Source organism: Dermacentor variabilis, unplaced genomic scaffold, assembly GCF_050947875.1.
Source record: "Dermacentor variabilis isolate Ectoservices unplaced genomic scaffold, ASM5094787v1 scaffold_18, whole genome shotgun sequence".
NCBI classification, from domain to species: domain Eukaryota; kingdom Metazoa; phylum Arthropoda; class Arachnida; order Ixodida; family Ixodidae; genus Dermacentor; species Dermacentor variabilis.
In genome coordinates this window covers 5,903,817-5,929,793 of record NW_027460346.1, presented here as the reverse complement: position 1 = coordinate 5,929,793, position 25,977 = coordinate 5,903,817, and the positions used below count along the sequence as shown (strand labels likewise).

General features: G+C 45.7%; 2 protein-coding genes across 2 annotated transcripts in view; both read left to right on the top strand.

Annotated features, from left to right (window-relative positions):
• The window catches only part of LOC142568356 (uncharacterized), a 64,690-nt gene extending 62,437 nt beyond the window's left edge, over positions 1-2,253 (top strand). The window contains exon 13 of the mRNA XM_075678357.1: positions 1,902-2,253. Within this exon, the coding sequence (XP_075534472.1) occupies positions 1,902-2,196 (295 nt within the window). The 3' untranslated portion in view covers positions 2,197-2,253. The remainder of the gene's footprint in view (positions 1-1,901) is intronic.
• A 1,185-nt stretch (positions 2,254-3,438) lies between these two features.
• On the top strand, positions 3,439-18,147 carry LOC142568355 (uncharacterized). The gene is made up of 4 exons (XM_075678356.1): positions 3,439-3,469; positions 13,569-13,637; positions 14,700-14,780; positions 17,117-18,147. Exons 1-4 carry the CDS (start codon positions 3,439-3,441, stop codon positions 17,368-17,370), a joined length of 435 nt encoding a protein of 144 aa, XP_075534471.1. The 3' UTR covers positions 17,371-18,147.
• Positions 18,148-25,977: the final 7,830 nt, after the last annotated feature.

Below are 25,977 nucleotides of genomic sequence, written 5' to 3'. Positions count from 1 at the left end.
CGCTATACCCGACTGCTCTTTGCAAATTATGTCAGGAAAATAGAGCGACGCTGTCACACATGTTGTGGGAGTGTCAGGTTACATAACCTACAATGGCAGTAGCTCCAGAGGCTCTTGCGTCGAAGTGCGCCGCCGCTCTGCGCAGCTCCAACCTCAAGACACAAGAGTGGGCTGTCCAGCAAGCCCGAGAGGCGGCGACGAGGCAAGGCCTCGAAGTCCCCTCATGGGAGACCTCAGCCCGGGTCGTCAAATTTGCCGGATTCAAAATAGTTGTTTCCATCCATTACTTCTCTATAAAAATTCGCGCCCTCCATCCAGTAATTAAATGGTTCGTTAATTAACTTCTTTATCCATAGTTATGAAAAAAAATCCTCCTGTTGTGGTACGTTACTGCTGTCGGAATACCATTGGTTGCGTCCTCCTTGTATTCTAAATCTTATTTTTAAGAGCGTGGCTAACGTTAGCCTTGTATATGCTGCCATAAGATGTTCCCGCGCATGTCAGACTCGCGTGGACGTGGACAAAAAAAAAAAAAAGACCCGCGATACTTGGCTAACGTGGGTTGCTGCGGTCTCCCCGCTCACACACTAAACACAGATAAAGCACCACCGTAACTGCGCTTTTCTTTGATTTTGCTTGAATTATCTACCCGGCACATTTTATAGTTAACGCGCGAATGCTGATGAACGCACTTCAATGAGCACGGCTTCGATCCTGCTGCTTTCATGCGTTGTGAAAGTGTGCTGTAACCTGTCCACGCCTTCGCATTTGCGCAGCCCGCCTTGCTTTTCGTCACAATGCATTTTCTTTCTTGCAACACTGCTAATCGTACAGCAACGTGCGAGAACTCCGTGGCAACTAAGGCACTGAAGAATCCGAGCCAGCACTGGCTACACAGTCCCCGCAAAGTTAGTGGACGTCCTGGGAGACGGACGTCTTGCATACGCCAGCTGGCGTTCCCAACCCGAATGAAAACTGACACGTGTCTGGCTTTATTGGATGCCAGAGGCCGGGCATTTGCCCGCTACGCGGGGTGCTTGGTCTTTTCAGGTGGCTTCGCACAAACGAAGAATCCCTCTTCCTTTAACCGCTGTCGTATGCGCCTAAACTCTGAAGGCTGCCAAACTGGAGCCGCTAAAGTTCCTGAGCTGCGCCATGTCGCGACAGTCGACTAAATAGCGTCGCCCAGCGTCGGACCAGCCGAGTGTGGCGACGGCTTGGCCGATATTGTGAGCACCGGCAGCGCTCGTTTTTTTTTTCACCCTTTTTCTGTCAGTTTGACAACTTTCAGTGCAATACATTTGAATATCCGAAGATGTCAAAATACAACCATGTGCTCGAAACTTGTTCTCAATAAGCGCGACAGCATGTGCTTTATTGATTGGCCATGGATAACAATATGGCGTCCTTCAGCCATCATAGCGCAAATGTTAACAGGCATGTACGTCGATACGCGAATTTGATTATTAGGTCGATAGCTCCATCAGTGAATGAATGTATAACGTTTAGTTCAGGTAGTTAGATTGAAAGCATTTCCTTTCTGGCTCCTTCATTTCACTTTCGTATGGGCCGAAACACTGATGAAAATGACTCAAAATAAGGAAGAAAACTGTACTGATAGGCACTGAAATAAAGAAAAATAAAAATTTGAACTTGCGTCCTTTCAGATGTCAGAAAGGTATGAATGGCGATGCAAGGAAAGGCGCAAATAGAAACACAAACGGAAAAAACAGAAGGCAAACGCGCTAACTTGAAAGTATAGCACGTCGGTGTGGGTTTATTCGTGTCCCAGCCGCATTTTTTTCTTTTTGCGCGGCGCTTAAAGAACGTTTTTTGCAGACTGTCCATTTTCAAGTTTTGTAAACGAATCTACGACACACACCTTACTCGCTCTATTGCAGTGATGATTGGGAAGCCTTTCGGCCACATACCAACGTGCTGTGGCTTCATTACTTGCTGATGAAGTTGCTCCAGAAGCTGCCCAAGACAAAGCAGGTCGCTGAGGTCGTTCAACCGTCCACTTCTCGCGGCAGACTGGCCGTCTGGATGGACGTGATCCTGTCTTTCCCGTCGGCCGAGCAGTTTGTGGTGGAACAGGTCATTCCACACCTCGAACGCGACGCCGAGGCACCGCGCAGAGCGAAGCGGCCGCAGACTGAGGAGCCGCACGCCATGAATCTTCGGGCGCACCGCTAATTGCGCCATCGTGCACTTAGCGATATATGAATATATAATATGAAAAAAGAAAAAAAAACAAAAAAAACGTTATAAATATATATTTTTTTCATGCGAAACTCTGCATGGTTGTTTAATTTATCGGAAAAGGTTGATATATCTTTCCCACAATCTGTCTTTGTTAATTGTATTTAGAAACACATAAATTTATTTGTTTCAAAAATTGCGTGCCGCAGTTCAACTTTGCGACTTTTACTTTCTTTGTTTTGTCAAGTAAAGATGTTCTGTTCACTTCTATGTTAATTTTATATTTTAGTTATTTATGTATTGCGATTTTATTTATTCATGGAATAAAGATCACATAGATGCTCCGAGTGCTTGAGAAAAATGACCGTTAAATATCGAATCGAACATTTGCAATTTCTAATAAGGTGAAACTGTTTGTGGATCGCGTTCAACAACGAAAAAGTAAAACTTGTTCACATTATTTGGTACAGTGTTAAGAACGGCCAGCTGCAGTGCAAGTTTTGCCAACAAGTTGCGACAGTGGCCGCAACTTTCCTGGAGCGCCGCCGCCAACCTCTAGCCACGGCGTGACTAAGTAGACTCTGTCGGGAACAATACGCGCGTCCTCCACACTCCGTCGCTTCAGCTAGGATGAGTTTGACGAAGCAGGCTTTGTGCTGAAACCGCCACAGTTACGCTCCAGCCTGGTCGCCGTTGTGACTGAATGAGTTCGGCGGGCCAACTATTGTTACCGAACTCACCAATGCGGACCTGATCTGCTGTGAGTGCGGGAGTTGCCGCGGGAACGTCGTCGGAGACCTCTTCCCACGCGCCGACCAAGACGCAAGACAATGGCTACCCGGCCGCACTGCGAGGGTCCGCTCCGAGTTCTTCGAAATTCGTGTGATGTCTGTTTCGGACCGAGAACCTGTATGTGCGTGTGTGTGTGTGTAAACGTTTCCGCCACCTTGGAATCGGGGGAGGAGCGAGTGTTTATAAACGGCTGTTGTGCGGATGCTCCATACTTTCTTTCGCAGTCATGCTAGACTGATGCACTGCATGTAAATACTGTAAATAAACCCATATTCCTCGTTCTCGATGAGAAGCAGTACTTCCCTACATCAACGTCCTCAGCGTTGATAAGTTGGACGACGGCATGGGTCAGCTACCTTCGAATTCATGCCGGCCTCCAATCTTGACAACGGGCTACGAACGATGGGATTGAGCCCCCAATCACAACTGGCTGACAGCGGTGAGATGGACTTTGAGACGTGGTGCTGTCTCTGCGGTGAGTGCTTGGTTCTTGCTTTGACTCTCTAGGCTTCATTTTGTGGTTCTGTTTAGAACAGTAGGGAAGCTAGATTGAGTGTTAGCTAGCTTGTTTTCCTAGCTAGATTTAGCGAGCTGGGCCAAGGCAGTAAAGCAGCAATCATGGAGTTAAGGACACTGCTGAGAGACGAGTTGATTGCTGGTAAGGAACTGGGCCTAGATGTACGCAAGGAAATGCTAAAATCCGAATTATTGGAACTAATTTCCGAACAGGCCAGTGAGGAAGAAATTGAAATGGGGTTTGAACTTCTGAAAAAGAGAGAACGAGAGAGAACAAGAGAGAGGAACGCGATAAAGATCACGAGTTAAGAAAAATGAAACTTGAAAGCAAATGTTTGGAGTTGTCTCAAGGAAGTGAAGGGGCCCTGGGACGATCAAGTGAGGCAAAATCACACTGCATGGACAGGCTATTAAAGCCATTTTAGGTTGGGACCGACATAGGCTTGTTCCTAAGAAATTTTGATAGGGCTTGCGAGATGAACTTGGGTCCGAGTACATTGCCACAGCGTTTAATGTCTATGTTGCCGTGTGAGGCTGCAGAGGTAATCGCCAGAGTGAGTGCACAGGATGCATATGATTATGCAAAAGTTAAAGCTAGTCTCCTGAAAAAATACCCTTTCAGCCGAAGCGTTTCGGCAAAGGTTTAGGAGCACAGGCAAGAAATATAGCGAGGGGTATCCGGAGTTTGCATACGGCTTGTAGGACAACCTAGTCGAGTGGCAAAAAAGCGCGGAAGCGTACGACAGCAGACACATGATCATAGAATGCATGCGTCTCGAGCAGTTTTACAAAAGCATCCTCCATGCTGTGAAACTGTGGGTGCAAGACAGAGGGAATGTAAACACTGTGGAAAGGGCGGCTGAATTCGCCGAACAGTACACAACCCGTAGAAAGTTGAACGCCGAGGACGGAAATTGGGACGGTCGAAATGGACCGCGGAAACCATTTCCGTTCAAAAAGGGTTCGCAGACTAGACGATCGGAGCCTATAGACGTGGAGGAAAAGCCCGCAGAAAAGAGCGAGGAGAAACTTGACGGGGAAACCGCACAAAAGGAACAGAAAAAATTCGAATTTGTTAGGCCGATCCGCTGTTATAAATGCCACGAACTGGGGCATACAGCTGTAAACCCAGCGGAAAACCCAGCGTAGTTTTCCTACATAGAGGAAAAAGACGAGAATATGGAACTTTTAAGCCCCTATCTTCACGACCAATCGGCATGGCAAACCATGCCGATTGTTAAAAGACAGTGCCGCCACGATGGACATTGTCCATCCGTCTTACGTGACGGTAGATGACTTCACCGGAGAAGTAGCATGGACCAAACAGGTTGTAGAAGAACACAGCGTGTGTCTGCCCATGGCCAAAGTCAAAATCATTGGACCATTCGGGGAGCTAGAGACTGAGGCTGCAGTTTCCAAATTTTTGTCACTGCAGTACCCTTACATCTTTTCGAATCGTTCGAATCAGTTACTGCGTGACAAAGGGCTTAAGCTGGGAGATGGCATAGTACAGGCATTGACCCGCGGCGAAGTTCGTAAAATCGCGTAGCTTTCAGCTGAAAAGGCAAAAGCTGCTCTCTCGGAAGTAGCAAAAGAGGAAACTTCTGTAACTGAATCCGAGCTAGGCTGGAGGGACGAAAAAACGGTTGAAGAAACCCTGCTGCTGACCAGCTCAATGAGAGCAGATAACTAGGGTGTCAAAGTTCACGCCTGCAGGAAGAGCCAGCTGACGCAGTCGCAAGTGAGGTAGAGTCGGTACTATCACCGGCCTTAAAGAACTTTGATAAGCTCTTACGAGTGGACAGTCACTAGCAGCCGAGCAAAAGAATGATGACAGCTTAGCTAAATTACATCACACAGCTAAAGAAGGCATTGCTAGGCGCAACGTGACGAACAAGAGAGAGGAGGATTGTTGTATCGGCACTACAGAGATCGAAAGGGTAGGATTTTAGATCAGTTAGTCGTACCTACTAAGTACAGGGAGGATAGTTCAGCACAATGCGTTGGCGGGCTAGTTGGAAGCGCCTTGTCCTGGTCGTCTTTCTTGTGCCGGTCGTTTTGCGCTAAACAAAGTATACAGGGAGGACCTTTTGAGTCTCTGTCAAGGAAATGGGTGGTCTGGCCACCTAGGCATAAACGAATCAAAAGAATGATTGCTTATGGAATACTACTGGCCTGGTTGTTTCAAAGACGTAGAAAACTTTGTAAGATCATGCGACGCCTGCGAGCGCTCGGGTAAACCAGGAGATACATGGAAAGCTCCACTAAAGCTAGTGCCCTTAATAACAGAACCTTTCAGACGACTTGTAATAGACACGGTATGGCCTCTACCATAAACAAAATCAAGTTACAGATACTTGTTTACCATGCTGTGTCCGGCTACAAAGTTTCCAGAAGCAATCCCTCTGAAAGAGCTTAGCTCCACCGAAGTAGTAGACGCGCTTTTGACAGTGTTTGCGCGAGTTGGGTTTCCAGCCGAAATTCAGGCAGATCAAGGGTCAGTATTCACGAGCGCACTGACTTCCACATTCTTGCAAAAGTGCGGGGTAAAGTTAATACAGTTCTATAACCCTCAGTAAAACAATATAGAGAGGTAGCATTCAGTGCTTAAGCGAGTTTTGCGTGCGCTCTGTTACGAGCACAAGGACTGGGAGAACTGTCTGCCGGCAACTTTGTTTGCTTTGCGAACGGTTCCACGTGAAGCGACAGGGTTCTCGCCAGCAGAACTAGTGTATGGGAGGACACTCCGGTCTCCACGAAGAATGTTAAGAGAGATGTGGGAGGAAAGAGGAGAGAGTCCTACAGTGGTTGAATACGTGCTAAATCTGCTGGAACGGCTAAGCGCAACCCGAGAACTAGTCGGAAAGAACATGGGAGTAGCTCAAAAGAACGCCAAATTATATTACGACAAGAATGCGAGGCTTCGTACGTTTAACGCCAGAGACCCGGCAACGATCCTCAAACCTTCAAGAAAGAACAAGCTCGAAGTTCACTGGGACGGGCCCGTTAAAGTGTTGCACAAACTTTCCGATAATAAGTATGCTCTGAAAGTGCCCGGTCGCAGGAAGGAGGTGAAGATATATCACTGCAATTTGATGAAGCCGTATGTAGAGCGGAGCGGAGTCGTTAACTATACCATCAACGAGCAGGATGGCACCAGTACCAAGTTTAAGGAGTATAGGGCGACCTCCAACTCTGAAATCGGCCTAGAAGTAAAACATTCGGTAAGCTCGCACGCTGTAAGACCCGAGCAGCTAGATGAGCTAAAAGTGGTGTTAGGGGAATATCTCGACAGATTCGGCGATCGCCCGGCTAGAACCGAACTAATAACGCATGAAATAGAGCTGACATCAACCGAACCAGTAAGATCAAAGCCTGACAGGGTGTCTCCAAGACTGAGATTATGGAGGCAGAGATACAGCGCATGCTAGAGTTGGGAGTTATTGAGCCCGCTGAGAGTGACTACACGTCACCGCTAATACTGGTAGAAACTCCTAACAAGGACCCTCCCAGGATGCCATCGATGATGGCATCCTAGGGACCCTGATCCCTAGGATGCCATCACTAGGGATCAGCTGTACCCGATACCCAACATTGAGGAACGAATTGAAAGAGTTACCGCTGCTAAATACATTTCAACTATAGATATCGTGCGGGGGTACTGGCAAGTTCCCCTTTCAGAAAGTGCCAGCCACAATGCCGCATTCATCTCACCTGTAGGCACTTCTCGCCCTCTCGCACTCGACTTCGGGCTGAAGAACGCGCCGTTTAGCTTCTCTAAGTTAATGGATATTGTCCTAAAAGACTTGCAGGACTTCGCCTTGCCATAATTCATGATGTAGCAATTTTTCGGGACAGCTGGGAACAACACGTATCGCACCTCAAACAGGTGTTCTCTCGGTTGAGGGAAGCCGGCTTAAAGATGAAAGCGGAAAAGTGTAGATTTGGTTGTTGACAGGTTACTTATCTGGGCCATGTTGTCGGCCAGGGCACGAGACGGCCGGCCGAGCTGAATATAGCTACGATTGGAGAATGTTCTCAACCGCGCACGAAAACAGACCTTCGTTCATTTTTGGGACTTGTGGGGTACTATCAACGGTACATTCCGAATTAATCGCAAATGGCAAGTCCATTAACGGACGCCCTCCGAAAGGGACCACCAAGTAGCGTACACTGGGATAAGGACAAAGGGAACGCTTTCCAAAGCTTGAAAACGCTATTGGTTTCTCGTCCTGTGCTTCGCGCGCCAGACTACACAAAGAAATTCATAGTTCAATGCGACGCAAGCGGCAGAGGTATGGGCGTGGTACTTAGGTCGGCGACGATAACTAGGAGCATCCTAAAAAAAGTAAGAGAGAAGCGCTTCAGAGACGGAATGCGCTTCTCTCGGAATGCGTTTGGGCCGCCCGGAAGTTGTCATGTTACTTGTACGGAGCGAAGTTCATCTTCGAGACCGACCACTGTCCTCTGACGTGGCTCAATGAAATGTCACACAAAAATGGCCGCTTGCTCCGATGGAGCCTCACACTCCAAGGGCACAGCTTCTCCGTTAGATAAAAGAAGGGAAAGTTGCATAGCAATGCGGATGGTTTGAGCAGGCTAACTTGAATTCTGCGTTCGAGGGTCCCGCCTAAATTTTAGGGTTACTATTGTTAGTTTTGTTAAGCCAAGAAGATCCCCTCTCATTTAGCAGGATTCCCTCCATGATTGCTGAATTTATCAGCACGAAATTGCGTCAAAAATTGGCATAGCGGAATGCAGCATTTTTTGTTTCTGCACTTATTTTTTCTTTGAAGCCTAGCGGGTCTAAAGTGAGAGCCAATGTACGTCATCTCGGTGCAGAGCCGTGTTGTGGGGTTCATTTTGCAGTTGCCTGTCCTTGTTGGATGTTTTGGGGCGGTGGCATCATTGCACAAGTGCTTACTGCGAGCCAAGACATTACCCCCTGGCCACCAGCCGTTCTCTTCCTGCCCAGCGGTTGTCAGCGCTAGACAGTCGAGATTTTCCGGGTCATGGAGGCGCTGTTAAAGGGAAGCTGAAGAGTCTGTCGAATTCAATAAGACGCTCATATACGGATCCGGGAACCTTATAAACCATGTAGGTAAAATTTGGTTTTTTTTTTCAATTAGGAGCGACGTAATCGTCGGTTAAAATTGCGCTGTAGCTCCGCCCCCCCCCCTCCCGTCGTATGCCGCGCGCTGCTGCTGACGCTGACGATGCGAGCGGAGACCGGAAACCGCGGTGTTGTGACGTCAACACTAGTGTTCCGTTCTTTCGCAGCCTCCGCGACCGTGACTGACCGTGCTTGTTTCTGCGTGCGTGCCATCGTAATCTGCTTCGATCGACCCTGCATTACTTTGTTGGTGCGTCTGCGTGTATGTAGAGTGGTAGTATACGGCCAGCCCTGCAATTCGGCCTGCGCAGTTGCTGTATATGGCCACAGAATGAGAGAGGACTACTACACTCTAAAAACTAGGAAGGGTATCGCAGGAGTGAAGCGGCCGGTTCACTCTTCAAAGCGTCGTTTTGCTCTCGCAAAATGTCGAGGAGAGTGAAATGCATTGTTCACTCTGTCACCAAGGAGAGAGTGAAATGTGCTTTTTACTCTCCTCTTCAGAGAGAGAGAGTAGAACTACTCTTGCGGCAATAGAGAACAAAACGTAGCGTAATCTTCTGCTTCAACTGTAGGTGGCTGGCCCCGAACATGGCAATGTATCATTCATGCACGCTGAGCAAAGAACACATCGTTTTGCTTCTATGATGATGATGCTGTGTGGTGTTTTGTGGCGCAAGGGCCAGGTTTGGCCAAAGAGCGCCATGACAAGTGGTAATGTTAACGATGTATTATGGAAGATGTGACTTGGCTGTAAAGTGGCCTAAAAATAGTCGCTGTAAAGTGCGTAAAATCTACGTGCTATAAAATTATGGCGATGACTAATGACGACTACTATGAACATTAAAATCCATCGTAAAGGAATGATGCATTGTTTAAAATATGCGAAATGTTAAATTGCTTACAGCACTACTGCCTCGCCAGAGCCCTTGAACCACAAGGGCCTAGAGGCATGTGCTATTCAAAATAATTATCGCAGCGGCATCCTCTGAAGAGAGGAAGCGCTACGAACGTGTGGGGCTAATAATATGCAACACAACATCTTTCAAAAACCTAGGACGGCGTTGGTGTCAAAGAGTGGTTCTGGGCCAAGTAACATAACAGGATGAAGGGGGATGTGGTGCCGGTATGCTAAGAGAAAATGTTTTTTTCTTTCGGATTCGGCTTCCCGACACTCCAGTAGGACGTGGAGGACGGTCAGCCTCTCCCCGCATCTACCACAGGTTGGAGGCTCGTTTCCCGTGTGTAAGAAGTTATGTGTGCCAAAAGTGTGTCCTATTCTTAGACGGCAGAATAGGACATTGTGCTTTATTACATGCAGTTGCTTCTAAGAGAACAGGCCGCCGCAGTTCAAAGGAACGCGTAGCGAGCGCTCTACTTGTTCACTCGGATTTGCTCCACCGCGCGCGCGCGCTCAAGATCGCGGAACAACACAGCACCGGAGAAAGGTGATCCGTACAGCGAGCTGCACCGGCTGCACCGCCGCCGCGAAGGCCAGCCAACGGAGATCGTATGTCAGCCATGTCGCGTCGCTACGAAAACACTACAGTCGTTCGTCATGCCTTGGATATAACAGCAAATCCTCCACGGTAAGTGAATTCTAACTTAGGTGCACATTCTCCGTATATGTCATGTTATCGCCAGGAAGTCGTCGCTGCGCTTAGCCGACGCGATTGACAAAGGACTAGGCATACGCGCTGTGTCTCTCCCTGTCAATCGAAAAAGCCAGTCGTCGCGATAACTGCGTGTGATTTTATCACGTTGCCGTTGTCCGTAAGAGCTTTAAAGATCGCAAACGCTGCCAGAACTATGGTATGTTCAATAAGACGCCAGGCGAGAGGACGCTTAAAATGGTTCGTTCACCATCCCGTGATTCCGAGCCTATGCGGAGCGTGATTAGCGTGCGTTTTGTGTGTTTGAATTTATTCAGTTTAGCAGTCTACTGTGTACGGAACGCTGTTGAACTAAGGAATCACATAACAGAAGGCGTCATTTTGCTGGCAGCATGCTTTTTTTATAAATAAACCGCGCGCTTGACGGTGTCTCGCGCAGGGGGAATCTGCGACCACTGAAGTTACGTGCAGCACCAGTGCTAGTTAGAAACTTTGCCGCAGGCATTCAGCTGCATGCTGCAAGAGGTCAGTTGGGCGCGTTATCTTGAACTTACTGGAAACGCATGAGGAATCCATGTTTTATGCTGAAAAGAGTATGAGCCCCATATAAGCGATCTTGCGCGCGGCAGCTACAAGCGACGCGATGGAGATGGCTGTCGCTTTCGCTCGTCGCCTACAAGTCGTACTCCGTGCGAGCGACGATATTGAGCGACGCCTCCCCGGTGTTGCCGGCATGAGGGCTGCAATGACGCGTGACGCGTGCTTTAGTAATTTACGTTGATGTATTTTACTAAAAAAGTAGCATAAAATATTTCCGGAGGTCTTGCCGTTGGTTCTTATCCTTGCACGTATAAAAATTTAATCATTTGCTCGTTCCGCGCTACAATCGGTAGTATTTGAGCGATGTACATCTAGTTCCGGCTTCGTGCTATTGGCTAGTCGCTCATAGCACTTTCGGGCGACGAGCGATGATTTCTAGATTTCCAGAACCGAGCCATCTGTTCAAGCGACGGCCCGTTTTGTCGCTCGTCGCCGTCGCGCACTAAATCGCTCTCACAGTGTTTATCCCTAAGACTGAACTGTTTTTGCTCATGTATTGAAATGGTGTGATTATAGGTAGGTCTGGTTTTGTCTCCTGTTGCGGTTTTCGTGCATGGTGCGAAACTGAAAGGATGCTTATGTCTACGAACTCGGTGAATTGTCGAGCAGCTAGTTATGCATCGGCATCGCATATAACGGCTGCTGTGTGGAATTACAATTGCAAGGGCGCTTTGCATACGCTTATTGTTGTGGACATGCCTGTGCATTTGCTAATATGAGTTGGCGTGTCAGGGTTATGTCATATGAATAGCTAAATCAGCCCTCCTTTGGGGGTTACAAGCGTAATGTGTGCATTTTGCTATTGCATGGCAGATCAAAATGTGTTTATCGCTTGAATATTTTTAGTAGAGAAATAAAATATCAAAATAAAATGTTGCTTTAATTCCGTGTTACCAGTCTGTCGTACACAGAACAATAGGTTGGTGTAATAAACCAATAACTGCGGTTTAACTGCAACATTTACATGTCTTCAAGAATCTAAAATGCTAGATTTCAAAGTGCAGCAGTAGTCGGGTCTGTCAAAAATGAACTCCATTGTGCACCTCATACATGAAAATAAGTTCATGTCTTTTAGTAAGCTTAGATGCAGGCCGCAGTGAACTTTCTTGTTAGTATTGAAATGTGGGTAAGCTTGCCATAACAAGCCTCGTTGCCCTTTTTTATAGGCACATCCATATATCCATTGAACTGAAGGACAATATTTTCATCCCTACTGAGCATCATGTTTGCAGCTATAATCCTCAAATTATGGCTTCAGCAGTGGCACAACCAGGGATGGTGCGGGGGGCACACTGGGCACGTGCTTAGGATGTGTCACATATGGTGTTTGCGATACACCAGGCTCATGACAGACCTATGATGTTTGAAAATGACCAATATTCTATTCATTAGCAGGAGTATTCTAACATTCGTGCCGAACGAGGATGAACTGTCCGTTATTTCTTTTTTGTGTAAATCTAAAATTGAAGTTAATTTAGCAGTTGACTGTTGCAGTCATTTGGATGTTTTGCATGCATTTCACTAAAAAGACTAAGAGCTAAGACTTTCTTTTATTGCCATGGCCTTGACTGTCTTGATGTTGTTTTGCGCCATGCCCTTGTGTTGACTTTTGCATATGATATTTTTCAGGCACCCGCTTTATATAACTCAAGAAAGCAGCTGCAAGGACACGAGGATTTGAAAGAGCCAGTGCAGCGCTACTTCACGTAGTGCAGAAGAGCCAATGCCAAAAAATCAAAATACATTGCCATGCAATTTGGACCAGACACCTAGTATGTGGGTATATTGGGTGTGCCATTTGACCAAATGTAACCAAAATCAAGATACAGTATGTTACACCAAGATGAAAATTCTCACGTGCTCCAGGCAGTCATCTTAACATGGTATATTTATGTAATGTCTCCGATTGGAAAGTCAAATCAAGTATGTTCTCTGGAGACAAACACATAGCAGCAAGTGTCATCGAAAAGTTAGAAATGTGTTTTAAAAAAGCTGATTAGTTCTGAGAAGTGACTGCTTTTTGTCTTGCCTCTCAACAGATACATCCATGTGATAAAAAAATAGTGGTACAATGAAATTGCATATTTGCTTAGTGACATGATACATACTTGCAATGAGCACAGTGCCTGTGTTTACTATAAAAAGCAACAGCCCATGCTTGGTTAGGTTAGGCCCACTACAACATGCAGGCATGGGTGATTGGCGCTTTTTTTATTTCTGTGTCGTAAGGTTTATTGACGTGCGTATAAGTGCAATGGCACGCAGTATGGCTAGTACAAAAAAGGGGGGGGGGCAGATATATGTAGCTCACTGTACACGACACAGGGCAAAGGAAATCCGTGTTCAGCAACCATGTTAAATGCCATGTACGTAAATGTTACAACGCTGCTCATTCGAAGCGCGCACAGGTGCATACTGAAGAAAAGTTTTCCAGGGTACATAATTTAGTGCGTAATTTACACTAATTTTGCTCTAACCACAAGACATAATAATTTGAATATACTGCACGGAAAAACCTAGAGCAAATTGAATTGTGTCAGCTTCGTGTGTATACATATAGTCTTTCCTATGCATTAGGTTTTTTGCGTAATGCATTACCAGTTGACAGCCTATCTTATGTGTACTCTGTTTACATTACAGTTGTTTATTAGTTTACTCATTTGTTTTGCAACTTATGAAATGCCGGTGTATATATATTTTCAACATACGACATAACCCTGTATGTGTTGTAGGGACAACCCAGGACGTGCATTTCTCAGCACCCAGTCAACTGCCAGAAGTGACTCGAACACAGGCCACCAGTAAGTAGACATCAGTTGCAATTTCACATTATGCAGTTGGCTGCTGCCTTGTACTGAGGCTTTTTTTTTAATCAGATGGTGGTGTCGTTCTAATGTACATTTTGACAACAAAGGTGCGATCATGTCTCACAGAGGCATATGTGGTTGCTATTCTCTGCGAGGGACGTGTTCTCGTGTTCGTGAAGCATTTGTGTTTGGCAGTATTGTCGCCCAATGAGTCAGATATAAACACTGTAACTCGCCACTGCTGGGAAGTAGTTGCGAGAAACACAATATATTATGACGCTGTAAAGTTATTTCATTAATTCGAAGGAAAATTTTGCAGCAGGAAAAAGATTGCTCTTCCAGGTAAACATGTCTTTTTCTCACAAGTTATTTAACCGAACCGTGGATGCGTGAAATTCATGACTTATGAATAGATTTTAATTCATCCTTTAGTAATGCTTCTAAAAAAGACTATAAATAGCATGTGACTACCTCTCCAATCAGCAGATCATACACTTACTGTCATAAGTGGTAGTTCCATGCAGTCTCGCACTCTATATAACCTTTCCTTTCAGCAGCATTGGAACTGGCGGCTGCGTTTTCAGAAGGAGGAGTGCACTTGGCACTGTATATGTATGTGTGAATTCGGTTTTCTTTGTATGTGTCGGCTCACTGACACAAACAGTGTAAAAATCAGTTGTACCATGAGGCTGATGACGCCTTCTGCTGCTAGAAATGCGGCACTTCATATTTTATAGTACTGCATGACATTTAAATCAAAGCTAGCACATAAGATGATCAAGAAAACTAACCGCTGTTATAGCTGTTTTCCTCAAAGAAAGCTTGTCCTTTATGGAATGTGTTAATGTGAGCTCTCCACCAATGTTTCAGTAGTATTATTCCTTAGTGAGTGAGAGATTGGGGGCAATTAATCGTGTTAGTCTTTAAGTGGTGTCCTAATTATGTGTATTTGTTCCAACAAAGTTGTCTAGATTACTTTATTGTGTAGTGTAAAGCTTATGAAACCATCAGCAACTAGTGAGTTGCTAACATACATATGCATTTGTCACTATACAGGTGGCACTCTGCTGTACCACTGCAGTGCTGCGGAAATTGCCAGCACCAGCGGCTTTGCAACAGCTGTTTCACAGCATGTCGGTGTGTGCTAATCTATAGTTTTGTTGGGATGAGTTAGTATTATAGACCACTGCTACTCTGTATTGTGACAGATCCATATGATAAGTGATGTAATGGGCACAGCAAAAACATGTGAATGTTTTACTATGCTACACAAAAAGGCTCTCCTTTTCGTCACTGGAGCAGGGGAGAAGAGCATGCAGGCACTCCTGAATGTATATATATTTCAAAACATGAGAGACATATATATATATATATATATATATATATATATATACATATACACACACACACACACACACAATAGGCAGGGACATTCCATCTTTCATTTTGAATTGACTTGTACAGCGCAAAAATACAACACAGACCACAGAGAAGCCCGCATGTTAACAGGTATGATACACACAATAATTCAACAGATTTGATACTTCAGGTGTGCTATTTTATGCAAGGGGGAAGGGAAAGGGGATAAAACCAGAAAAAAGAGTGGAGTGGAAAATAAAGGAATCGTGCCAAAAAGCATGAGAAACATTGTGCAGCCAGGATCGCCAGCAGGACATCTAAAAAGCACTGATAAAATTACATACAGGGCAACCTTACGTATTGTTTGTTTCAATCAACTCAGATCACATGCAGCCATTACTGCAATCAAGTTGTTTCCTTATGTCATGAGGGAATGATGCGGGCCCAAAAAACTGTTTAGAGCTGAAGGATTATGTTCCATGCTTGCCTCATTACCTGCTTTTTATCATATTATTATCAGCTGCTTATATTAGGGACAAAAAGTAAGAGTACGAGCTTTTTCCTAATTCGCCATTCCACACAGCATGCCTTTGTGACTATATGTACATGCAGATGATCCATAGATGAAAAATATTCAGTACAGTAGAATCTCATTACAAGATACACTTGGTTGTAAGAGACATCTGAAAATGGTTTGGTTGGTTTGCCACATTAACAACACTGTACACAAGAGTCACCTTTGTTACTAACGACTTTTTAAGTATTCACTACTTCGAAGGGACACAACCCAGACACATTCACTTCATGCACCTTGTGTGCTCTGAAGGGTGTAAAGATCACGCAATCCTCACACAGGTCAAGTGCGCATGTCTCTTTAGCATGAACTAGAAAAGGAGGGCAACGAGGACAGTGCAGGGCAGAAAGTGTCGACAGTTGAAGCTGACGAGCGTCTAAGAGCACCTCAAAGGCACTGCGAGCAACAAGGCTTGCAAAGTGAAGTGTTTAACTTCCAGAAGTTAGGGAGGAAGCTAACACAATCTACAGTCACTAAAAAGCTGTGAATGTCTTCTTTAAAGGGCCCCTAAACCACCGAGGTTGAAATTTAGTTGCGGTGTTGCAGTTGTACATGTTAAGGCAACGAACACGTAGCCACGAGAATTTTTCAAAACGGTCCAGTAATTGTGGAGCTACGTGTTTGATTATCTAAAAGTAGTCCCCGCTCATTTTACTCTTTCATCTGGTACACGCCATCTGGACAGTATCGTCTTTTCCTTGCCTAGTACACCTCCAAATGTTACGGGACAGGCCATCACCAGCGAGCTCTGTTGCTGCCGCGCAGGCCCGTCATCCTTCGAGGGGTGGCGCTAATGACCTTGCCAATACAATGGAACTGTATGGTGACTCTAGTTAAACAGCCTCATAGGGAGACCCTTCTGTTGGCGTTTCTGTTCTTTGCCCCCATTGGCTGCCCACAATGGCATCGCGAGCAACGCGACGAGGAAGAAGGAGTGTGTATTTGCTTGCAGGCCTTGCCGGCAGTCACACACTTTCGTTCGACCAATCGACAGCACCGGAAACTGGTGACATCATCAGAGACAGCCTGGTGATGTCAGGACAAACTGCGGGGTGCAGGATAGGTCCAGAGAGGCGCACGGGGTCGTTTTCGTCATATTGTGGTGCTCCCACAGTGCTACGCACTGTGGCGTTTGGCGTCGTCAATTGTGACGGCATTCTGATTTTGATGCGCATGTTTACTTGAAATGTTCAAAAAATGTCAAGAAGTGGTTTAGGGGCCCTTTAAGCCACCCTGAGCAATTATTTCGTCAGATATATCTAAACATACTTTAGTGATGATGCATAATAAGGTGATCTAGTCTGGCTCCTCAGTGTTTTAAAATTTTTGGTTTCGAGAGACATGTTTCCCGTGCCTCTTGAGTATCTCTTCTAATGAGGCTTAACTGTAATGTACGCACACAATTGTGTAACTCCTCCTGCAAGTATTATTCCTTAAGCCTGGTCACTGATGTGCAAAGCTTGTGGTTAAGTTTTGATGTCCGTACTTTTTAGAGCTATGTTTATTAATTCAGGCTGTTCTTATTGGTTCTTCAATACAGGAGACAATGCCTACGAAATTATTGGCCCTGATGACGAGAGCCCTCAAGGGGCAAACGACATCTCTGTTGCAGAAGTGAGCCCGATACCACCTGAAGTTACCATGACAGGTGGCACGGCAGCAATAGATACAGAGACGGCCATGTCTACTGCAGCTGCAACAGTGTACGAGGCAAGCAGCAGTGTGTCAGCATCAGCAGCAGTGTCAGAAGGAACCACACCAGGCCTGGTAGAGCAACATGTGTGCTATCACTGACTTTTTGTAGTGCATACAACTCATTTGCTCAACATACAAAAGCTTTTCACCACGACTGTGAGCCAGTGTTCTTGTGCAGCAAGTGCAAGACTAAGTTAGGTGTTATAACACAGTACAAGCATCACTTTAAAATATGCAAACATATTACAGTTGTTGCCTCCCCAGCCAGCCCACATAGCGACAACAACGTGGAACACATGGTGGGACACACCTCTTCCCCATTAGAAGATAGTAAAGACTGTCAGTGTTGTTGCTAGATTAACTGGTCTTTGTAGGCAACCAGAAGGACAACACAGGTGTCATAAGATTGTTGTTTATGTTGTTGTTGAAGAGGTAAAAAAGAAGTTTGATGCAGCTGAAGTGCCAACTGATATTGAGCAAATCAAAAACAACCACCTGAGAAAGCAACACTATCGAAATTTGGGTACCTATGTGCCGCCAACTCTGGTAAAGATGGCATAGGACAGAAGTGTAATGAAAATCACACAGACACTGCTGTTCCAGCACTGGTCACAGTGAGCACTGACTTGTAGGGCAAGAGAGTCAACTGAAACGAACATTATGGCATAGTGTCATGCTCCCATGTGACCACTTTCCATGTTATTTTGCATGATACAGCTCAACCTCCAGAAACGAGACTGCAACTTGTCTGTAAAAAGCTTTCACAAAAAATTATTCACAACACTATTAACACAGCAGTATCTTCTTTTTTTGTGGGTTCGAGGTTCCCGGGTGTCCATTAATGCAAAAATTGCGGAAAAAAAGAACACGTGTCGTACTTACACCTGTTTAACAAGTACGAGGGGGACAGAACTTTTCTATTCACGCATCTTCATCATACTATCAAGTTTTTAAATGCCTTTTATAATTATTATTACCAGTTATATCTCAGTGCATTGTATGCATTTAGCAGGTGTAAAATCAGGTCAGTTGGATCAGATGCCTTATCTGCAAGAGAGCCCTATATTCAAGAAATTTGAATTAAAATAGGTACGTTACAAATGCAGTCTTTCAGCACTTTATTGCTTGTTGTTTTAAGCATTGCTCAATACTTTTGTGGATGGCAGTTTCAACCGGCACAGCACTGCGCTTTGTCACGGTCACGTGTCTTCAAAGCGGTGTTTACCATTTGTGTTGATCTGTTTGTGTATTCATAGAGCAAGTTTTTAATTTATTTTTTCCGCATTCTTGTGCTTGCACTAAGCTTGTATAAGACAGTTACAAAATGGGCGTCACTATAACGAACTTTTCTGTTGAGCTTACACTTGCAAATAATAGTGTTCAGATGGCCGCACTTCCATGTAGGTGCACCGATAGCTTTGGGTATGTTCTCATGTTTGTATAAATCTTATATAAGCTAGTTACAAATTGTATGTCACTAAGCATTGTGATATTCTTTAAAGAACTGCTTGGTTGGTTGTACACTTGTGAATTAGTATTGAGGCGGTGGTATTTCCATGTAGGCGCACTGCTAGCTTTCTGTGCGCTCACGTGTTTGTATTAAGCTTTTACAAGGGAGTTACAGCATGTACGTCACTAAGCGCTGTGATATTTTTAAAGAACTGCTTTGTTGGTTTTACACCTGTGAGTAATAGTACTCGGGTGGCACTAGTCATGTGTAGGTACACAGGGACCATTTGTATACATTATGCTCATGTAAAGCAGTTACAAAGTGTATGTCACTAATCACTGTGATATTTGTTGAAGAATTGCTGTGATGGTTTTACACATGTGAATAATAGTGGTCAGGACACAGTACTTGCGATGTATAGTTGAATTTATACAGTGCCAAGACATGGGCTGTATACGTACCAAAAGAAATGTATGTCATTATATTGTTGTGATTATTACTGTTTGGATTTTATTAAACTCTGATAACATTTTTTCTTGTATCTATTGAGGTATGGCAATTTGTCATGCAACCAAACTGAGGACCTGAACTTGTGCATACAAATAAACAGCTAATTTAAGAGTATACTGCTCATATTCTGCGAAACCAGTTTAACAAATCTTGTACTACAATGCTGGAAAAATGACAGAGCTGACAGGGATGTACAGAAAGAGTTCTGCACTGGCTGAAGGACTGCCCCACACTGGAGTTGGTAATGTTGCGTTTATTGGAGTAGAACAGTAAGTGCACTTCTATTAAAAATGGGACAGTAAATGCAGAAACATAAGGCAGACGAGCAGATGTGGCACATTTTTTTCAGGGCCCTCCATGCCTACTACTGCATTTCTAGTCTTCCTGTGCTCTTCGTATAAGCCCCTGTTCAGTCAAGGTTTTTACTCCATAACAGTTGTTCTACTGGGTTCGTAGCAATATTGAAGAAAAAAATGCAATGGTTTTCAAGAACTTTCGAGGCCCCGACACAGTAACTTCAAGGACCTCGTGCGATTTTTTTAGTAGTTTGGACAGGCAATAACCTGTTCAACAACATCGTTAACTTTAATGCAAACAAAAGAAAACAAAACAAACCGCATTTCACTGATTTCAAACATTTGAAAAACTGCTAATTTGCCTTTCACACTAAACGCACACAAGGAAGCATTTCAAAAAAGCGCTCAAAGTTTTTCTGCAATAGCACAATTAACTACTTGGACCTGCAACATTTGCAGTTTTTGAATACTGTCTGGTTTGACAGTGTATGTGATGTCATCTGTTGCCTCAGCTTTTCACCACCAAATAAGCAAGTCGTTTGTAATTTCCTTTTATTGTGTCTGTAGCTCTCGATTTACTCATCACTGCTTTTCTTTGTCTCAACTGTTGAGCTTCCTGCTTCTGCTCCTCCAAGTACATTTGTCGCCGGTTCCGTGTGCCTAAAACTGGTATCTGCAGCTCCTTTGTAATTTCAACTTTAAGGATGTCGCTTTCTTTCTATTACCTCCACAGACAATTCTCTGTGACATGCGAAGACTGTCACAGAAGGGAAAAAAAAAACGCTTGGCAATGTCTGCTAAGTCTAGCCAAGTGTACAAATTTAAGGACTTTCCAGTACTTCTAAAAATTCCAGGGTTTTCAATGCCTTGAAAATTGCATTTTAGAAATAAAGGGTTTTCAAGGATCGCTACAAACCCTGGATTCTAGCACCTAAATAATTTTACAAGCTTATTTTGGCGCGGAGTTTGGAAATTCATGCTTTTTAGCTAACGCTGCACTATCTCTGTACATTGAAGCCACGAGAGCGCAACCATTTTGGAGTAAAGCAAAATACTGAAAGCTTTTAATACCACTCTTTTTCTATGGAGCTTCGTATTGCCTAGTTAAGTTTACGATTGTGCCTGGTTTTGGTGGGCGTTTCTTCGACATTTTCTGTGAGAAGTAGATGACTAACGCTCATATTCAGAAATGTATCTTAATACAAAGCTCATGCTTGACTTTGTATAAACGACGCCTGGTGCGCACGTCCCCCTAGACGCTCACTGCCTTTCTTTTGGTGCGTTCACGGCTTGGGTCATTTAGATCAAGTCAAGCATGGGCTTCAAGTTATGATGCATTTCTGAATATGAGGGTAAGCGTGCGCAATTCCGGGCAACGCATTGTGCCATTGACACTGAGAGGAAACGGGAAAACAAAGTTAACACCCTATGCTCCTAAACTTTTGCCTACCTGTGGTGTGCGTGTATCGTGCAAGAAGGAACAGCGCAAACACCAGGACGAAAAAAAGCATCAACCACACCAGTGCTTCGTGGTGTGGTCCATGTTTTTGCGTCGTCCTTGCGTTGTGCTGTTTCTTCTAAAATGCTCAACCAACTAGCCGACAAGTCCATCCTGTGCATATATATTGAACACACGTATGAATGTAGATGGTCTTCGAAGCTTTTAGAACGAGCACTGCCACAGGATACGAGCAGTGCACGCGTAACAAGTGGACACATTAGTCATTTAAACATGCGTGTCAATGCATGTGACGCGGCTATCGGCATAAGCAGTCTTCAAATGCTGGAATGCATGCTCTTCGAAACGCTAACGATCCGCTGCTAATGCAGGACAACAGCTCACAGCGGACTGAACCGAACTCTAAACTAATGCACTTGAAAAGAACGCCTACACGGCAGCGTGAGGCACGTCGAAATGCTTGGTACTGGCGTCGCAGTTAACCACATACGAATGGAACTGGCGGAAAAAATAAACAGACATGCTCACCAGTATACGCGCGACTTAAATTCACATACGTGGATGGTTGGCACGATACTTTGTATCCGCGTATTTTCGGAGAACATATAATGCATGGACTGGAAAAGCACTCGATCGTGAGCTGAACGGCACATTTATTATTTTCCTGGGGTGACGACAAGCCGTGAATAGTTCTCACGTCGTCGTCTACGTTGTATTCCTTCGTTAGTCGTAGCAAGGAATGGAAATGATGCAAACGCAAACGTATTCCAGTACACAACAGCACAGCACACTGCAGAGAAACTCCACCCACCGCAGCCGATTCCTCAAATACATTTGTTATATATATAACCTCTAAAACAACACGACTGAGCGTGGTGGCTTTGTGGTGTAATGGTTAGGATGTGTGCTTTGAATTGTATAGATGCGAGTGTACGCGGGTTCGAATCCACGTGATGTATAGAGCAATGTGGTTCTCCATAACCATGTGATTCCCTCGACTATCGTGTTCTAATTAGATTAATTGTCTCCTGATTGTGAAATGTGCGAAGATAATTGCGGATTAAATGTTAATTAGCTTTTTTTTCTCCGCAGTGGCGTTCGCGACGCATACGCATAGGCCGGTTCCGAGCAGTCACGCCTCATGGTAGGCAGGCAGCAAATAGCCAGGAAAAATGACTTTAAAATCCTGCATAACTTTGCTCACGCCTATTCTGTAGGCCGCTTGGAATTGGGCTACTGACTCTGAGGAGCCGCCTAGGGAACGGTATATCAGCGACCCTAATTTGATCTGATTTCCTGCCTGCATGCGTGGCCAGGACTTCGCTAAGAGGGTATTGGGAAGAGTACTAGCACTCTGTTTGGGGGAGTAGAAGTACTCGGTCTGGTGGAGTGCCATTACCCCTGCGGTGAGAGTATTAGCACTCTGCGGAAGAGTACTAGCACTCCCTGTGGGAAGAGTATTATCACTCTGCGGAAGAGTACTAGCAATCCCTGGCGGTGGAGTAACAAAACTCTGTCAACAGGAGTTGACCTACTCTCTCTCAAAGAGGGTCCATCTACTCTCGAAAAGAGAGTGAAATATGGGACAAGCCGCTACTCCCTCAAAGAGAGTGCCCGGCACTCCCTTTGTTTTTAGAGTGTAGCCACTCGCAGGCTTTCTAAACGCAGCGCGAAAAGATCGGAGCAACGAAAACAAAGACGGCACGAGTGCGGACTGACTGATGATAACTGGTGTTGGAAGGCCTTATGAATACACGAACTCGCCCAAACCTGGATTTTGATTTACTGCGAGCTCCTTCGTGTTAGCACGCTGAACGGAAGGTGCATGTTTATCTCCCGCCCTTGACGCAGGTTTCGTCGCAAAGCGCCGCGAATTTTCTATTTGCACGTGTGTTGTAAAAGGGCCTGCATGCAGCTACCATAACGCAGTGCAAATGTAGAGTTTGCATGTGCTGGAAAACCGGCGCACGCCAGGACGCTACGCTCCCTCCTTCTCTCGCGCACAGCGAGAAACCGACCGTCTCACGTAACCGACGGAATTCGCCGCCTTTACGACTTCTGTTACGAGTAGTGTGCGGATGGCGCACAGATGAAGGTCACTACACGTACTGCATGAACCGGGAAGCTTTTAACGCGTTTAAACCGTCTTTGTAGACTGCCGACAGCTTAAGACAGCGCACAAATGCCGACGATCGCATCCCCGCTTACGTTCCACGAGGAGGCATGCAGGAACACAACACTACAGTTGTTTGACCGGAAACGAGCTCACTAGATCGGCGAAAGATCGGCGAGATCACTAGATCGCTTTGCAAAAAACATGCTCACCAAAGAGCATTTCCAGCACGAGGAGATCCCAAGACTTCGCTTTCGTTCGCGTCGAAAGCACTGCTCGCACCAGCATCGTTTGCTTCTTCGAGAGGCCGGCTCTTCGCAATCGGCTCGTACATGTAGGGAGTAACGCCGAACTCCTCAGAAAAACGCAACCTCTCTAAATTTTCCATTACCGTCTCAGAAAAACAGCACCAAACTACCTGGCACCGCGCTTCATGTGTAACGGCAGCGGTCGGTTCGGACGAACACTAGTGTTGACGTCACGAGGCGCCCGACCAATCACAGGCGGAAACGAGACGCGCGAGCTGGGCGTGTCCGCTGCTGCACTTTTCGTCGGAATAAAATATATTTGCGCTTTCTTTCGCTCAATTTCGATACGATATTCGAATTCGGAGGGTTGAAAACCATTATGTACAGATGTTCACTCATTTTTTCTGGAAAACCTTTCAGCTTGCCTTTAAGAACGGCCAGCTGCAGTGCAAGTTTTGCCAACCAGTTGCGACAGTGGCCGCAACTTTCCTGGAGCGCCGCCACAAACCTCTAGCCACGGCGTGACGAAGTCGACTTTGTGTAGGGAACAATACGCGCGTCCTCCACACTCCGTCGCTTCAGCTAGGATGCGTTTGACGAAGCAGGCTTTGTGCTGAAACCGCCACAGTTACGCTCCAGCCTGGTCGCCGTTGTGACTGAATGAGTTCGGCGGGCCAACTATTGTTACCGAACTCACCAACGCGGACCTGATCTGCTATGAGTGCGGGAGTTGCCGCGGGAACGTCGTCGGAGACCTCTTCCCACGCGCCGACCAAGACGCAAGACAATGGCTACCCGGGCGCACTGCGACGGTCCGCTCCGAGTTCTTCGAAATTCGTGTGATGTCGGTTTCGGACCGAGAACCTGTGTGTGTGTGTGTAAACGTTTCCGCCACCTTGGAATCGGGGGAGGACCGAGTGTTTATAAACGGCTTTCTTACGCAGTCATGTTAGACTGAGGCACTCCCTCAAGCAGTCGTGTTAGACTGACATACTTTCTCTCGCAGTCATGCTAGACTGATGAACTGCATGTAAATACTGTAAATAAACCCATATTCCTCGTTCTCGATGAGAAGCAGTACTTCCCTTCATCAACGTCCTCAGCGTGGATAAGTTGGACGACGGCATGGGCCAGCTACCGTCGAATTCATGCCGGCCTCCAATCTTGACAACGGGCTACGAACGACGGGATTGAGCCCCCAATCATAAGAACAGGTACACCGCGACGCAGTACGAGTACATCAGGTTAACGATGACCAATAAAAGTAATGAAAAAGAAAACGGAACAGCGCGTGCCAAATGCATTTAGTAGATTGTAGCGCTCGTTTAGAAAGCTATTAAGTGCAATGCTTAAGTGCCGGGCATCGTTTTGGAGGAATCCAAACATAGTGAGATAGGTCAAATGATAAACTGGTCTGTCTAAATCGAGATGGCGAATACATGGGCTGCCCTAGACGAGACATGCTTGCCAACGGCTGGCTGCTGTTGTGCGTAAGTGACCTGCTCCGCGTATTTGTTCAGAAACTCGATCTTATGCACACAAGTCTTCTGCTAAAGCAGAGTGATTCGGGCGAGTCTCCATTTGCATTAGTCTTTCTCCCTGCACACAGCAAGGACTGTTGCTGTCCCCCTTAACACTGGAGCAGACAGACAGTCGCCTATTTAGTATAGTGGATTCTAGAATTGAGTAGGAGTAGACTAACAAAAACTATTCAATTCGTATTTAATAGTTAGAACATTTGCGCAACTCTATTCGCACTTTTCAGCGCCTATAGGTGGCGCGGAGAACGTTTCAATATGGCGGGGATAGAGGTGATGGAGGCGATACGAAAGCGTATGCATCTCCAGAAACAGGCGGCTTACGGGCCCCTGGTATCTTTAGCGCGATCGTTGACATTGCTAAGGAAACGCAGAGATGTGTTGTAGAGGGGGAGGCTGCGTTTAACGCTGGCCATATAATATGGTGTGAAGTACGAGAGACTACGAGCGCGGCTGTCCAGGTCGAGTGACTCTGCCTGCAGACAAGCGGCGTGAGAGGCCCCGCCGCATACTGTTAAAGTTCACGTCTGCGACGCAACCGGCGCCTTAAAGGTCACCATTTCTCCTTACGTTTCGTAATATATACGCGATGTACAAGAATTGACGTGAAGCAGTTAATCGGCAGCGCTCGGATGTAATTAAAGCTTGTACACTCCATGCCGCTGCATAAAATAAACGTTGTGCATTCGCGACGAGCTAAATGACTCCATGCACCGGCTTAGTTGCGCAATGCTTGTTAATAAGATGCCAGATAACACGAAAACCTTTCAGTCGTGCCGATTTACAATGTATGAGCGAGACGACGAGGTGTGCCAGCGCGCACCTTTTACAGCACGATTAGCGTTTTCGCGTGCTGTAGGGGAGCTCGCATGCGCAATCTTCATAAATGACCGCTTCAGGTACGTAGTCCTAGCCATTGTTTCCTGCAACATTGTTGTAGAAGAGATGCTTTAAGACCAAACAAAAATACAAAATTAGAAACGCGTGCGCTCGACCTCCGATCCTTATACATCTTTCACTACAGCCAAAAAAAAAAAACCAGCGAGCGCCTTGTGCATAGACCGCCTGTTTCATTCTCACACAAAACGACTA